Below are 17173 nucleotides of genomic sequence, written 5' to 3' on the forward strand. Positions count from 1 at the left end.
GATACTTGATATGCTTTTGGGAGTCAAACAGTCAAAACAAAGTTTATCTTTGTGTGTGTGTGTGTGTGTGTGTGTGTGTGTTTACACACAGATTTTCTTTTTTTCCCTTTAACTTTGGGCATCTCTCTCTCTCTCTCTCTCTCTCTCTCTCACACACACACACACACACACACACACACACACACACACACACGTGGCAACCATGCCTTCTCCAGGAGCAGCAGAATGCTAGCATTGAGCTCATTTGCTGGCAAGCATGGCTTTCTTTCTTGAAGCGATCCATCATGGCGTTCTTTCTTGAAGTGATCCATATATAGTGAGTTGACTCTTCCCTTCTACTCCAAAACCACAGACCTTCTACCGCATTTGAAACTGGAACCATTTAATGGCCTGCGTAATCATTTGCATAATCCTATATTTACCATCTCCACAGAGAAGAGGGAGGAGGGGGGGCGGAACTTTGCAGAAGTAATTATTTACTCATGTCAGCTCCTTTTTATGGTAGCACCTCGATGTGGCTAATCTGATTTGCATGAGACATTATGGAATTTCTCCCCTGAAATCCAATTGGTTGTCCCCTCATAACTTCACTTTGAAGGAGGATCTTTGTGGGTGGTGTTGACAGACGAGGTTTGTGTCGCTGCAGCAGCTATATACACCAAACCTGGTGTGCACACATTAAACTCTGGGTGGGCAAACCCAGGCAGAGCAGGATTGTGTTTCAGCCATTCAGATGCATTCACTGAAATTTGTGGTTTTTCTTTCATTTCTTCCTCAGTTTTTCTCTCACTCCATTAACGCGCTTTCTTTATTTTGCTCCCTCTCTCTCACCCCCTCTTTCCCTCCTTCCCTCCTCTGTCTCTGGTTCCACATCAGAATGGGGAGCAGATGTGGCGTGGGACCAATGTGTCTCTAATGTTGAACTGCTCTCTTATTTACCAAACAGGTCCCTCTTGTTCAGTGATGACAGGTTTGAATTACGGGGGCTGCTTTTGCTCCAAGACTACGTCCCCCCTTTCCTGTACAGTTGTGTGCGTGTGTGTGTGTGTGTGTGTGTGTGTGTGTGTGTGTGTGTGTGTGTGTGTGTGTGTGTGTGTGTGAGAGAGAGTAAGATGGTGAGATTAGAAGGAGGAAAGGATATACCTGTCTCAGTTGTGTAGTTTTTCCTGAACCCGGACATTAGCCTTCAGACCTGATCTCCTTCCCTCACCAACATCCTCTTATTGTTGAGGGCTGCAGGAGTTGCAGCGGTAGTTAAATTTAACTTCTTGAAAAAACACACACTTGCACGTAGACATTAGGCAAGATACCGTATGTTCCTGATTCCTCGACAGTTTGAGGTATAAAGTCAGACAAGATGGTGTCAGATAACAGTTTGATCTGCCTCGGCGCTCTGATCTGCCAGATTAGCCGAGGGATTACGGCTGTGATCACAGCACATTTAGGTCTCACACACTCTCTCGCTCACACTGATAAGTCGTAACATAACCTCTTTGGGGAGACCTTTTTATGTGCTTTTCACAACAGGGGATTTTTATGCCCCTGTTCTCAGCTTCACAAAACATTAATCCATTTTCAGAGATTAGCCCATACTTTGTTTCCTAATATTTCTATTTTGAGAATGATCAAAAGACTTGGCATCTGTGCTTGAACGGGAAATGAACCGGTTCTTTTGAAAAGGCTGGTCAGTCCTGCAGCATGGCTCTATTGACTGAATAAGCCATCAACCGTTATCTGTCTCTGCTAAAAACATCAGGAGCAGGTCCGCATCTCTACTGTAAGTTCATCTCTCACGGCATTTTTATGTCTTATTATTTAAGGTCGTGCGGAAACGCGGTGTCCCTGGGATGTCAGCTCTTTGGCCCTGGTCAGCGCAGTGAGTGCCAGCAGGTTTGAAGGGTTTAGATAAAAGCTTTAAATCTGTAGTGCTGGGGAAACGGCTCAGTCCTTTTTGGCTCATTTTAGTTGAATTACTGATAATTATTAATGGGCTATTGTTAATGAAACCCAGGAGGAAAAAAAGGTTTGATATGTACCGCCTTGGAAATGCAGCGAAGCTGAAAGTGGGCTGCAAATTACAGCGTTCACCTCGTTTTTGTCTTCACATCGGAGCAGATAGATTCACGTCACCCAGGAGTGAATGCTGATTAAACCTGTTCCCATGGCAGGAAAAGAGATTTTAGCAGGTTTTGGGACTTTGGTAATGGGTTTGACATTCAACCTGCCTGGGTCAGGTCTAGAATTATATCTACCCTCAACCTCTTGTGGGGCTCTCTGTTCTCCTCACCGTTGTCTGCTGCAAGAGCTGGTCCTGTTTATGGCAACCACAAGTCAGGTGCAGACTCACGCTTTGTCAGATAGGAAGAATTCCGGTCTGTCGCCCCCTCCCTTGGCCGCTCAGGGAAGGTCAGCGTTTATTAGGTTGAATCCTGAAGTGTTTGTAGGAAGCAGGTGGTTTGGTTGCTCTGACTCATGGGAAAAACTGCATAGAAACATGGCAACTTGAAAATGCAGAGCAGTCGATTCTATGTGACTCAGCAACTTGTTATCAGTTGGACGGGTTCAATATTTTGGCTGGACTGTGCGTCACTGTCGAGCCTCCTGAGCGCGACGTGACTCCCGCTGTCGTTTCTCTGTTTGGCCATCATATCAAATCCCAGCTTGTCCTTTTTATTCTAGTCAGTAACTTTGTGTTACCTCCTCCTTCTCAGTCTCCCGTCTCCTTTACTGCTGCAAGTCTCAGTGGCCAGAGTTTGTCTGGAGGTGATCAATGTGTCTTTGTGCATTAAAGGCCTGCACACAAGGCCTTTGTGCTGCTCACTACGTCTCGGCTAGTAGCCGATAATGACCTATGATGCTGATATGATAGGTAAAAACAAGTCTGTATGACTTTGTTTTTTATGTCGATACTGGAAAAACACATACCAAGATTATCTAAAAAAATTGGCAAAAGCCATGTATCATGTATTTAAGTATACATCAGTAGTATAACGTAGTATTTATAATATAAATGTAAAGAAGTGACTTGAGTAAATATAAAGTACAAATTAACAATATCTGTCATATCCGCTCTGCTGCTCTCTTTCCCCCCAACCGGTCAGAGCAGAAGGCCGGCCCCACTGATCCTGGATCTGCTCCACGTTCCTGCCTGTTAAAAGGAAGGTTTTCGTCGCCGCTGTTGCAGGATGTGCTGCTGATGGAGAACTGTTGGGTGTAGATTCATTGAAGGAGTGAGGTACTGGACCTGCTCTACTGGTAAAGAGTCATGAGAGAACTTTTGTTGGGATTTGGCGCGACACAAATAAAACTGACTTGACTTGACTATTGATGATGTGCTGATATTGGTCAAAGCTCTTGTCCTGACAGAGGAGACGAAACAAACTGAGTAAAATATTTCTCTTCATTTCACCATTTTGAAAATGCCCAGACAAACACGAGTGTTTTCACACCCAGGACTGGAAGATTGTAGGATTGTTTTATTGATGAAAAAGCAAAAGAGTGTAAAACCATAATCCATACAACAACAACGCGTGAGAGAAAACATCGTGATGGCAAGACAAAGCAGACCAACAGAAGCAGCTCTTCCTTCCTGTTGGAGAACTTCATCCATTACCTGCTTTGACTCTTAAAATAAGACGTGACCCTGTGGGCGTCTTTCTTTTCACAGTAAATTAAGAAGACAAACTTACGATCTGGTTCTTCAAACAGTGTCTAGGCTTCTCTTTCCTGTTCCTAGTGTTTTTATACACAGAACATAGCTAAGAACCCAGAAGACCTGTTGTTAAACTCAGACAACAGAAAGGAGAAGATCCGTGTGTGTGTGTGTGTGTGTGTGTGTGTGTGTGTGTTACTCTTGGGGCTTGTGATGAATGGGGGAGATTTACTGACATCCTGCATGCTTCATCCTCCCACTGTTCTTGGAGAACACATGGAGGTTAGTCCAGGATAATCATTTGACACATGCAGACATCTTTACTGCAAGAAATATAAGTATAATATGGGTCATAACGTGTGAATTAAAATTCATTTGACATGTATTTTTCCATGGAGTCTGGGTGGTTCCACTTTTCATGCCCTGGTAATGATTTTTCTCCCCCTTCTGATGGTAGACAGAGACAGCGTTTTAGGATGTTGAGGCTCGCTTGTGTGCCTGCATTTGATAGACTGCTGAAGTTTTTGGCGTGCTGCGACTGTTAGCTGATGCAGGAGAAATTGTGGGGGTGGGAAATGCAGAAGAGAGTGTAGCAGGCAGTAGAAGTATAGGAGATGACGCCGGGTGTGACAGTTCTCAGGTTTCACAGTTATGCTCTCCTGCGGTTGACCCCCTTCCAACCCGATGCTCTCCTCGGTTTTTACTTCTTTTACACCTTGTTCTGTTTCTTGGCGCGCTTTCTTTCTTTCTTTTGCCACCATGTTTCTCTCTCTGCTTTCTGCTCTCTCACCATACAGTTCCTGAGTATGAAGCAAACCTCGTAAAGATGGCCGTCCCAGATCAAAGGCCCACGCTGTCCCATAAGGGCAGATCAAAGCGCGACATTGTCATAACTTCTCCTTAGCTGGCCGGGCAGCTCGCCGGGCCTCAGCTGGATGAGGATGGCTTGCTGCTGCTGGCTGTTCAGGATTATCACTCTACTTTGAAGGAGATAAACACGTGTCCAGGCTCCAGACTGTATATTTTGCTGAGGTCAGTTCCGTCTCTCTGAGCTGTTTGAGATATGCTGTGTCCAGTACAAAAATGGATTTTCAGTTGTTGCCCTGTATAGCTTTGCAACGCCGGCATCCTGTGTTTTAGATTATTAGTCGGGCTCTGCCCGGGCAGAGTCGAGGCTCTGAAACGGGGCTTTTTTGTCGTTGAGGCTGCTGAAGGCTCACAAATGAGCATGGCACCAACTTGGAAAAAAGTGTGTGAAAAGATTTTACTCTTCACCCAAAATATCATCGCCACTCACAAATCTAAAATAACCTGAGAGCTCCACCACTTCAAAATCAATTAGTGACAGTGATGCAGTCAGTCTACAGGTTCATAAACCGGCTCTCTCTCCCTTATGCACAAACACACACTTATACCCTCTTTCTTTGCCAGTCTCCCTGGGGGAGGTTGGGGCACAGATGTTGATGGAGTCATCGTCATTAAGACGCCTGACCTGAAGGCTTCTTCTGAGCTTCGTTGTGATATCACCTCACGTCATCTTTTACATCTCGACATGATTTTAATTATCTTCACACAAATGATTCTCTTTTGACACAACTAACTTTTTCTAAAAGCCTTTTTGTGGAGTCAAGCAATAGCTTTATTTTGAAATGACGTTTGCTGTGTTTCACCTCGTGGGCTTCATGTTTTGGGGGGTGATGGGCGTCTGTTTCTCTACGCCTGTGATTTGTAGTGGGTTCAGTTCCCTGACAGTTTCAGTGGAAGGTTTTAGGGTCTCTGTCTTAGAAGCTAGCGCAGCTACTGTCAGTCACCCTGTTTAGAAACCGGTGGCCCCCCCCCAGGAGGAAGGATGAAGGGTGCAGCAGCAGCAGGTGAAAACCATTGGTTCCACCTCTGGAGGTCTGTGTTGAAAGCCCGTCGTTCACTCTGACGACACATGCCCACCAACAGACCCACTAAACCTCAGAGTGCACCCTGCAGCTGGCAGCCTCAGACGGGTCTCTGTACCTGGACTCTCTGGCTGAGCACATTCATGCATCTGGTGTGTCGATTTCTCCTGGCGCTCTCCACCGCGTCTCAGCTGTTTTGATCCAAAGTTACACTAATCACACAAATGGCTGTAGCCATGGCTTGAACTTTACAGGAGCTCGCTACCAAGCGAGAACACCGTCCGGTTATGTGGGGATTTTCAAGAGGTTGCAGTGCCAACGCCTCTGCACCTTTGCTGTGCACATTTTTGGGCTGTGAGCTCTAAGTAGTAAAGATGGAACAGCCGTAATAAAGATGCCACGGTGACTGACAGCTTGTAACTGTTGGCTACAGTGCTGAAATTTAGCCTGTATGTCTGGAATTTGTGCACGCCCATATTTCACATCCAAGAATTCAGGGGATGGCAGGCGCATCCAGAAAAGGCCACGCTCGCCGAGGGAGGCAGTCCACCCAGAACATCTCACACCTACGTGCAGACATCAACACATGTCAGAATTTAAACAAAATGACATGCAGTATTTTTTAGAATAATACAAAGTTAAAATTCTCCAATGTAGTTTTTGTACACTGATTTATTGTCTGCAGCTGTCTTGATAATCGATTGGTTTCTTTTGAGTGAATTCAATCCACAAAGGAGCTTCTGAAGGGGAGTTGGAGTTGGGACTCTATAGTTTCATAAATGCTGGCTTAATGATTAAAGGAATCCTTTGCTGTGGCGATCCATAAATCTCGCCCCTTTATAGACTCCTCATGAACATAAATGAGAAGGGTGGCAGTGAGACGTACGCCAGGCAGAAACGTTGCTGTCTGGGCTGCTGTCCTCCAGCTTGTTCTGCGGGGTGTCCTCAGATGACCTCCTCCGGTGAAAGTTCATGTTCCAGTGTTGGTTCCATGAGAGGTGACCAGCCTGCACATCACATTTTACAGATGTCAGAGAACATCTGCGCTGGAGAACGTTCTCTGTTAGCATTTTAAAGGGTATTTCAGTGAGCATGAGGAAAAACGGAGAGACCTGTACTCTTTCTCTCTACTGTAACAGATCACATCACAATAGGAGTCAAAGCATTCACAAGTTTATGTTTATTTCTCTCTAAATCCTGCAGCTGCGGTTCAAGTGCTCAGGTTGGGCCACTGAATCGGTCTTCAGTTGCTGTCCCAGTACATATGAGCAGGGGAGAGTGAACGTATTCACTGAGGTGGGGCTGTCTCCTGGACGTAGGTGGCGCTGTGTTACAACTGCTGGGAAATGACTTTCTTGCGTCCCTTTTGAAAGGCGGCCTAAAATTCATGTCAAGAAAACGACTGGGAAACGGCTTCATCCAGGTGTTGAAGCTGTTTTCCAAAGAAGTGATGGTGAGGTTTGGATGAAGTATCCTAGTAAATACAACAACATCCCATGAATTATATACTGTAATCGTAGTCATGTAAAGGTACTAGTTGGACCCAGTAAAGACCGCAAAGGTACTACTTGGACCCGGTCCTGTCCAAAACTGCTCTACATTTTTCTCCATATTCTGGCCCCTTTGTTCAACAAAACTCTATTTTGTGCAGCTTACCAGGTTCCAGGCTTCAATATAGCAACTATATAATATATAATATAACTATATTTCTACTTCCCAAACCATTGACACTGATTGGGTTTTGCTCGCCACCCCATGTAGGCCTGTTTTATATTTACAGTCACAAAGACTCACTTTAGGGTTTTTGTTCTCTCAGAATACTGCTGTAACCATAAAAGTCTCTGTCTAAAAATACTCTCCCAGGCCGACTTATCTGGCCCGGCACTGTGTTTTTCTGCCTAACTACTCTCATGATGTCATCAAATGGAAGCACTGGTAGACCTCGGACTATTTCATGGCTTGGTCGAGGCTCTAATTGTGTGCAGCGTTCCAGCGAGGCACTAATCAGGGCGAGGCAGGCCCAGCAGCCCGACGGCTGACACTAATTGCCCCTACTCCCACTCGAAGGCCTGTTTCATGAAATATTTACCCACCTGTCTGTCGACAGTTACCCCCCCACTGCTGAACCCTCACCTTCAACCCCCGGGCACACAGACTCACTCGTGTGTGCTCGTACAGTCACTTTTACTTACATCACAACTCCTGTGTTTTTCCAAATGACTTTCAGCCGTGATGCCGGAGACAAAAATGCGTGGATTCCTTCCATGCTCCTACGTACGTTTACGGCGTGTCAGTTTGAACCTTTGACCAAATTCCTTGATGTTTGTGTAATTCTTCAGCGTGCTTCATCAGACGGCATCTAAAACCTCATCTCTCCACACCTTCCCAACATCTGAATCAGGGTGAGGGGCGTGTTCTTTTCTAACTTCCTAAGACTGACATTCCAGCATCATGCCCTCTCCGCCACATCCATCAGCCCGGTGTGAGGATTTGAACTTCTCTCTCAAGCTCTCCCTTCTCGTCAGTCTTCACACTGTTGCCTCAGTCACTTTTTACGGTAAAATTCAATGCAGCAACATGAATGCCTTTGAGGAGAAACACTTAACTCCTGTCTGCGTGACGGGAGGCTTTTCACCACCTTGAAAGGCCGTTTCGAACTTGACTACAAACCTTGTCATTGTCCCAGACATACCTTAAAGTTGTGCATCAAGGATCCCAGTACGTTTCTAACAGTCTGGAGTCACCGTTATGGTTATTGATACTGATTTACAAACATTTGATTAAAGTTCTCTTGAGCGTGCAGTCACGAGGCACACACCCGTTAACCCTCACACCCCCTCTGTCCCGGACTGTTTGTCTGCTTCCTCTGTCAGCGGAGTGCTGAGTGAGCGGCTGGCGGTCCGTGTTTGTCTTATTAATTAGCCCAGTGATCCAGAAACGCTCCCTCGGGCCAATAGAATAACACTGAAAGGTTTCATAGTGGAAAGAAAATAAGAAGTGGCAGAAGCCAGGGGGAGAAAGAGGGAGCACAAAGAAGAAGAAGAAGAAGGTTGGACAGGGAGGGAAAGAGCAAGAGATTTTAAGTTATGTCACAGAGTTTTTGCTTTGCTGGCGAAATGAAGAACCAGGCAGGAAACGGCTGTTTGTCCTCCGCCAGAACCCAAAGCCACAATGACCATCGTCCAGCACAACCAGTTCCTGTCTCTTAGCTGTTTGCCATCCTTCTCCGTCTCTGCTGCTCCGTGACTCTTTCCATTTATTGTTCTGGGCATCAGGTCTGTTGATGGCATTGCATCCTTGGTCGACTGAGTAAACTTAAAGGGGCTAAATTTATTGAGCTTGACTTGATTGACTCTTGATCTATGAAATCGTAGTCGTTGAAAGTCCAGCATCCTCCAGCTGGCTGAAATCTTCTCAGACTAGAATCCAAAACAGAGCTTTAGGAGACAAATTGATATTCCTGAAAGTGCTTTTATGAATCCAGTCCAGCTATCTCACATAACTTACCTCCTCTCTTTTGGCCACATCTCTGACCTGAGATCTGCAGTCCTAGCCAAGAGACATTACATTACCAGGACAGAATGATCTGAGGAGTAGTTCAGCGATGCTGGGAAAACCTGGTTTTCATTAGGCTTTGTCGGTGTAAACCAGGTTAAAGGTCACGTTCTGTAAATTGGAGAGAGAGCCCAGGTTAGAAAGAACTCTGCTACCTTCATAATCATGAGTAAATGTGTGAGAAGGAGGTCAAGGCTTCTAGAAAGGGAAGAACCCTCTCACTCCCTCTGTGCTGTAAAGCCACTTGACATCTGGCTGTCATATTAACGTGTCCAGTGAAACTTTTAAAGGGATTTACTGCCTTCCTACAACCACCCCTGCAGAGCAATAGTACTCACCAATAGCTCTACTTCATCTGCGCTTCCTATTGCCACTAATTTTTTACATTCCTTGAACTTACTTTGATAGAAGCAGAGAAAATCCAGTCGTTATCACAACCGTTCCCAGGGTAAATGTCCAGTGCGTTAATGACCTGATTGGCTGAGAGAGGCGGTGACCTCAGAGCTTCATTGGCTTCATTTGCAGGGTAAATAAAGACCGATGCTGCATTTTTGTGGCCGTCTCCAATGTTAGGAAGGGACCTGAAGAATCTGAGCACAGCTCGCTCCATAGTAAAAAAACATGTTCACTTTTGTTGATGGAGCCACAAAGTATTTTCAGATATGAGACATCACTCTCTTCCCTCTGCATTCTTTCCTCACATCTCCTGCAGCCCTGCTCTGATCAGGTGGCCACATCTTTTTCCCCTCCCTCTTCCTCCTCTCTTCCTCCTCTCTGTCTTCTTCCTCTCTACCTGGGCTGTTTGCTGCTCCTGCCAGGCTCCTCTGATGCTCCCAGGAGGAGCTGACGAGAAGTCCAGACAGATTCTGAGCAGCTTCTGTGCTTGTGTGTCTGCGTGTGTTGTAGGGCTGCACGACTCATTAAAGACCCTCTGGATCTCAGTTCGTATGTTCATGTCATCTTGTTCCTGACTGAACTGACAATATTAGGGTTTACAATGTTTGCATTAGTTCCTTGTAGAATATTGAATGAATATTTGTTTCCATGCTAAACCAGGACTTTTAAGTTCAGGAATCACATTGTTAAATCAGATTGTTGCCGTTACTCCATCATTCCCAGTCATTGGAAAAGGTTGTTCACGTGGTGGGGTCTTATTCAGAACGCCGTCTTCTTCGGGTCTCTATCAGAATATTGCCGTCAATACAAATGCAGCCACTGATTCTGCTGTAATTTCATGAGAGGCATCAGCTGCTACCAACGAGTGGCTCCACTTTTCTCCCAAACAAATGACATGACACCACATAGGTGATGCAGAGCAGCAGCACCAACCAAAAGAATAGAAAACCCAGAGAGAGTGAGTTCCAGACACCAGTGAGTGATAGTGGGGCAGCAAAGTTATCTAAGGACAACTTCTAACAAACACAAATAAAAATCCAGAAGGAAAACCAGCTGATGGCGGTGAGAACGAGCTGAGGAACTTTTATTGAAGTGAAATGCTCACCATCTGTGGTGTAGAATGGTTCTGGATCCATGCAGGACGGTGGAAGTCATAATCTCATTAAAGCGGTGTGTTTTTCGCAGCAGCAGCAGCTCCACAGGGCAACACCACAAATTAATATAATAACCATGAATCTCACCACAAACCACCGAGTGCGAAGCGGCAAAGGCCAAGAAAACGTCACTGCTGCACCACCTGCCGGGCATCGAGAACTGAGTTGATTGTTTACATGAGGTCTCCACTGGCGTGGGATTATTGAGCCCAGTACCGACTTCAGAGCAGAAAATAAAAAAATTTTTGTGCTGGATTGAAAATAGACTATTTGTACCAATGTGATGAAATTCAAAGGCTAATTTCTTAAATATATAACTTACTTTATCAAATAAATACTGAACATTGTCATACATGACGACTGAATACAGACTAAAACAGTAGGATAAAGGAGGCGGAGGTGCTGGAGCGCTCTCCGCCAGGCTCACTGTGTTTCACCACTTGTAAATCACCTTGGGCGTTGTTGTCTGTGTGTCACGTTCATCGCCATGGTTCTTCATCACCTTCATGTCTTTGTCGTCTCCCTCTGCATCAGGCAAAGGAAGCAGTAACCATTTATATCAAAGTTGGGACCTAAAAAAAAGATAAAATTGTGATAGTAATTGTATCCAGATTCTGGAAAGGAGGGAAATTAAAAGGAAAGGAAGAAAACGAATTTGATGACCATTGTCTTTTCTTTTCTTTTTTTTAATGGAAACAGCATAGTGCCCAAAAACATCCTCACATTTGTTCAAAGGTTACTTTTTTTTTTTTAAAGGTTTTTACCCTTTTTTTTGTTGTCTTCATTCGAAAAAGAGTAAATGTGCAAAACACCTATTCCAAAACTACGATGTCTCGAATCTCTCCCTCGCGCCTGAGCAGCTGAGTTCCAGTTCCTCGTGACCTCTCTCACTCCGTCACTGTTGCATCTCACAGACGGCCAAAACCGTTGTCTGACCGGTTGGTTTTCAGGTTTTCTTCTACGCTGCCTGTTGCAGCTGCGTAACGTTGCATATGCTGCCATCTTCTGATGGAAATACACATTTATTTGTATTTACTGCTTTCAAACTGCTTGATGGGAAGTTGCTGAGAATTCACTTGAGATATGGTTGAAGCAAGGCCGTTGTGTGTAGTCCTGAGGCGGGCAGCTCTTCAGGCAGCTGCGGCCGAGTGTGTCGATTACTTGAGTAATCCAGCTGACCAGATCGGCGGGGGTTGCTGCTGGATTGAAGTATGTTTCTCACGTGTTCCTGGATTTGCGTCAGGTTCAGGTTCACACATGTTAAACAGGCACTGAAGCTTTATGTGGGCTCAGGTTGTCTGTCACATTCCCTTCAGGTAGTCAAATCCTTTATGATCGGCGTGAGCGGGACGGGAACTTTGAGGTCTCTGTCAATCAGGAGTGTAAACATCAAATTCTGGCAGGCGTCAGAAGTCTTCAGTGTGTGGCTGATGTGTATTAGAAACACCGGTGATGCTGCTTGTCACAGCTGAAGCAGACTTGGAAAAAGGAACAAAGCGTATTGTGATGAGTGAACTGGAAAGAGGTTTGGACTGGTATGTCAGTTTCTATCATTTCAGCGGTCCCACGCTGTGCACTGCTGCTGGAAAAGGATCAGACAGCAGGTCATGAAGCAAAGACATCCACTCTTCCCTCAAAAGTCTGTTTTTGATCGTCCCTTCAAAATGTAAACCTGATTTATCTTCTCATTTTGTTTTTCAGCCCTGTACGGCCCTTTCGACTCCCCAAAAGGTAAGACCTGCCAAAAACTGTTTCTCTGCTGCTGATGTTCTGGATTGCAAAGCTCTCTCCTCCTCCTCCTTCCCCCGTTATTCCTGTCATCCATCCATCACTGCTCCGGTGCAGCCATCATTCCTCAGCAGTGAGTCATGAGAGTTATCGATGGGAGTTCTGTGTCTGTCTGTACCTGGACTCTGTTAGCCAGCAGCTCGCCTCTCCTGATCTGTTACTCTGCACTGCCCCGAACTGTAGTCTCAAACCTAAGAGCCGGTTTCAGAGAGGATTAAGGCTGAAACTGAGTTTTGAGGGGCAGAAGCACAAGCAATGAGGATGCTTCTTCCTGCCTGTCCCTTGCAGAGGTTGTATCCTGAGATTTTCTTCTGTCACATCACAGTTTTGTTCATGTAACACGCTGCGCCTCTGCCACCTTGGTCTCTAAAAGTCCAGAGAAAAGCCCCCAGACGCTCAACAATCGTGCTGATGTCAGATGAAGGAGGCTGTTTTACCCTCGGAGAGCTTGGCTCAGACATGAACACACATCCAGTTGTTTACTCCAGCATGTTCCCTCGTTTAAAGTCTCCGTCTTGTCCCCAGCTACGCCGAGCTGATAGCTGACTGGCCGGTGGTGGTGCTGGGTGTGTGCACAGTGCTGATCGTCGTGTGTGCCCTGGTGGGAGTCCTGGTTCCTGACCTGCCCGACTTCTCTGACCCACTTTTGGTGAGTATGGATCCTAAACGCTCACCTCACTTTGAACTCCTGCAGCACGACAGATCTGAATTACCTGCGCCGCCCCAAATCAGGAACACTGAGCATGTGCAGCTGCGGGGTCCAAGATGACGACCAAGGGACAGTTCTCCTCAATAAGATTGAGTTTTACATTCACGTTCTAAATGTCAGGAAGCCAACCTGTTTTAGCTGGCTGTTTCTGTACATTTTGACTCAAGCAAAACCAAGGAAGCTTCTTGGTGGGGGGGGGGGGGGGGGGTGTGCTACCAGATTCTGCAATAATAGTTAGTCCACATCAGCTGTCTGGAGCTGGGATGGGCCCGGTTCTCCCTGGAGATATTCCCTCATCCAGAGTGTTGGTGCTGCTGCAGAGAGCTGACTAACACGTCCATCCAAAAATGTTCCCCAGGGGCTCAATTAGCTTGAGTTGTGGTGACTGAGTATGTATGAGTCACATCATCTTCGCCATCATCAAACCCCTCAGTGACCCATAATGCACCACTGCTGGAGGCGTTGTCGTACTGCTTCTCCACGTTTACAGTATTCCTCCTCCAATTTGTCTCCCATCTGGGTCCTCCTGTTAGCTCACACTGCTGCTCTAGTCTGAATCACAGGATGAAGGGAGGAGAAGGATGGGGTTCGAGGGAAGTCCCTTTTATAGAATCAAATAATGGCACCAGCTGGCCCAGTAAAGGAAGTCCCAGGATCACCAAGGATTTCAGAGTCCAGCCTTTTTACTGACCTTCTAAAACCTATGCTGCCCATCCTCACAACCTGGCAGTGTCTGCTTGTAGATTTTCACTTGTCCTTCCTGGTTCTTGACACAGGGCAAACAAAATGTTTCCACACGTCAGATCTAAAACTCGCTTGAGCTTCCCTGACTTGAGTGACTTGGTCACTCTGTTTGTTCTTCTATTTGAGTTGAGGTGCATCACTGGGACCCACCATGTTGGAATGTGGACCTGCAAACCAAACCAAAACAAAGAAACCAGCAGCAACTGTCATTCTCACTCTACTTTTTAGAGCAGAGCGCAAAGGATGATGGGCGTGCAAGGGTCGATGGGAACTGTAGTTCCCACTTCACTCCGCTCTGCTCCACCTCCGGAGAATAAAACTACACACTTTGCTAGGAGTAACTGTACCTTTTGTCACAGTGGCAACGTGCAAATGCCGATACCTTTACATCCTTATTATATATATATGTATATATATATATATATATATATATATATATATATATATATATATATATATATAAAAATAATAACTACACAAATGTGTGGAAACAGCGAGTATTTACAAATGTTTCACCTGAGTATTATGGGGTTTAGGTTCGAGTTGGGAACTAATGGTAAAAAAAAAAACAGTAATGAAACTTGGATCATTGATATTATAAATCTGAATAATGGTCATGAAAACTAACTGGTTTTACCTGCTTTTTTTCTCCTCTCTGAAGGGTTTTGAGCCACGAGGAACAGCCATCGGCCAGCGACTGGTCACGTGGAACAACATGGTGAAGAACACGGGCTACAAAGCCACGCTGGCCAACTACCCCTTTAAATATGCAGACGAGCAGGCGAAAAGGTTGCTTCACACAGCTGTCGCCACATATCTCACCTTCCTTTGTGAGAGCCATGAAGGTTCATATTTGATCAGTCAGGTGGTTGACAGTCCAGGGGCAAAGAATCACTCTGTGGTTAAATCTTTATTCACTTGATGTGAATGTGATTGGGATCAGAGTGTCGGCAGTCTCACTGCTTTCCGGTGTGAAGGAAGCTGTGAAGACGTGGGCGCTCAGTGAGTCAGCGTCTCCCAGCATGACATCATAGGTCACAGAGGCGACCACTGTGTTGTTTGTGTTTCCGCGGGTATTAGAGTGATGCTGCTGATGTTGGGAGTACGTGATGGTGTGACGTTGGCCCTCATTCACCACAAGACAGCTCAGATGTGCTTTGGCAGGTTACCGTTGCTCTGGCGTCTCAATAAATGATTTAATTGAACAGCGTGTAACGACAGCGGCGGCCAAAGTGCCTGTTCTACCAAAGATGTTTTGCTGAGATGAAGGTGGCTACATGGGAACGCTTCCTTAAACGTCTCTGAACTCACTCTCCTGAGAAATTCAGATGGTGGCCCTCCACCACCCCATCTTTGTACAGTTGACCAGTAAATCATACCTGCAAACCAGAAACGACTACAGTGAAGGTGTGATTCATTATTCGGCTGTCTCACGTTACCTTGGCTGCTAGTAAGGTCGCCGTTCCAGCCTCTAACTTGAGGGGCTGAGGGGTGGGGGCCAGGGTTGCATCCTGAGGTGGTGAAAAGAAGGACGGGGCCTGGGAAGGGCAGAGCAGTTAAAGGGACACTGATGACAGACATGATGAAAAGTCTGAATCCTCTCCTTGAAAGAAAGGATCTGCCAGTAGTCCGTCCACAAGGTCGCGTCTGTCCTCTGTCAGTAGAGGCTAATCAAGCAGACTCGGTTGTTTTTATCTGCAAATGCATCACTCTGACTTCTTGCGTTGACTCCTGAAGGTTGCCTGATGAATTATGTTGACAGTGCAACTTCCTCCCTCTTGATCAGATTTCTAAAAATGGCGTCTCGACTTGGCTGATTAGAATGTGGATGCTTTCGGCCGCAGTGCTCGTCTCATCTGTGTCTCTTTGTTTTCCTCTGTCGCCCTTCGCGTGTCTGTCTGCAGAAGTCATTGTGTGCTTCTGTGTGTCGGGTCCAGAAGAGGCCTCTGCTGCTGTCAGCAAGCGTCCCTGCCTCATCCCTCCATCTGTCAACCCCGCCGTCTCTCTCTCTCTCTCTCTCTCTCTCTCTCTCTCTCTCTCTCTCTCTCACCTGATTACACCTCCTTCCTGTGTCTACCAGAAGATGTGGGCACTAAAAACACACACTCAGATGCCTTTCTGAACCCTAATCCCCACAAGCACGCTGGCATGTTGACGGCACACAGAAGCACTGTGCAACACACTCGACACAGGGTCCAAAAGGTTTTTGCACTGGCCTGCTCGGTTCCCCTCAGCCCCCCTTAGAAGCACCATCGGGGTTATTGTGATGATGACACTTACTGCAGTGAGCCATTCGCTAACAACTTCCTCTCTGAAGCGTTGTGTACATCCAACTAGGGCTCAAGAAGTACCAGTGGAGGACCCTCAGAGCTCTCTGCCCTCTCACTTATGGCTGAATTCAATGAAGATGTGTGTTTTCTGCTGTTTTCTAGTCACCAAGAGCCCAGGTGGCCTGAGGACCACTTCGACAGAGACAAGCGGCAAGCAGAGTGGGACTTCAGTAAAGAGTTCTTCTGCGACGTGCCTGGTGAGATCGGGAATGCTGGGTGGAAACCATTCATGATTCATGTCAGATAGTCTCCTCAAGTGAACATCGCACTCAAGGTTATTGAAGTGTAACCGCGATGAAGATAGAGATGCCAACATTATTAATGAACTACGGGACTTATCACCGTGTGTGACGCACGCTTCAAACATGAACGTATCATCAACTTGTGTCGTCCTTGATGATTCCGGGTGAGCTCACGTGGATTTTAGCAGAGGCGTAACCAGAACATGCTTTATATTTTACGAACAAGGCATCAGATAGAAGGAGAGCAACAGAAAAATGTCGAGCGGCGTTCCTGCCTGGGTGGAGGTTTGATTCCGCCATCAGCGCTCGGATCTGTCAGCCAGATGTTTGAATTGGGTTTGTTTCATATTTCACAACTTTTATTTATGCAGAAAAGATTAATCGCAGCTCGAATACACATCAGTAGGTCTACACACACAGTTCTGTCCCCTCTGTTACTGCACACACACCTTCCTGTTCCCCTGGTTGCTCCTTCTGTCCTTATTTAGTTTGTTGTGTCTTTTTTCAAAAGCTTGATCACGTACACGCCCCTCCTATATGGGTGTCCCAGGGTTCGTCTCCTGGTCTTCACCTCTTTTGTCACAACTTCATTCTGTTTTTGTAGGTGACAGTTACTCGCGGCTGGTGTTCTCATCAGCTGAGGGGAAGAACCTGTGGAGCATTCAGGCCATCAAGTCCATGTGCAACTTGGACAACACAAGGGTACGCATGAGA

At 46.1% G+C, this 17173-nt stretch overlaps 1 protein-coding gene across 2 annotated transcripts in view; it reads left to right on the forward strand.

The window, feature by feature from the left end:
• Positions 1-17173, forward strand: part of disp1 (dispatched homolog 1 (Drosophila)) — an 82313-nt gene that overhangs the window by 60205 nt on the left and 4935 nt on the right. For both annotated transcript variants that reach the window (XM_086189923.1, XM_086189922.1), the window contains 5 exons: positions 12348-12377; positions 12960-13083; positions 14549-14676; positions 16320-16414; positions 17064-17161. In XM_086189923.1, the coding sequence (XP_086046049.1) occupies positions 12348-12377; positions 12960-13083; positions 14549-14676; positions 16320-16414; positions 17064-17161 (475 nt within the window). The remainder of the gene's footprint in view (positions 1-12347; positions 12378-12959; positions 13084-14548; positions 14677-16319; positions 16415-17063; positions 17162-17173) is intronic.

The sequence above is a fragment of the Aulostomus chinensis genome, chromosome 20 (genome assembly GCF_037954235.1).
Source record: "Aulostomus chinensis isolate RoL2024-O1b breed Wild chromosome 20, RoL_Achi_v1.0, whole genome shotgun sequence".
NCBI classification, from domain to species: Eukaryota; Metazoa; Chordata; class Actinopteri; order Syngnathiformes; family Aulostomidae; genus Aulostomus; species Aulostomus chinensis.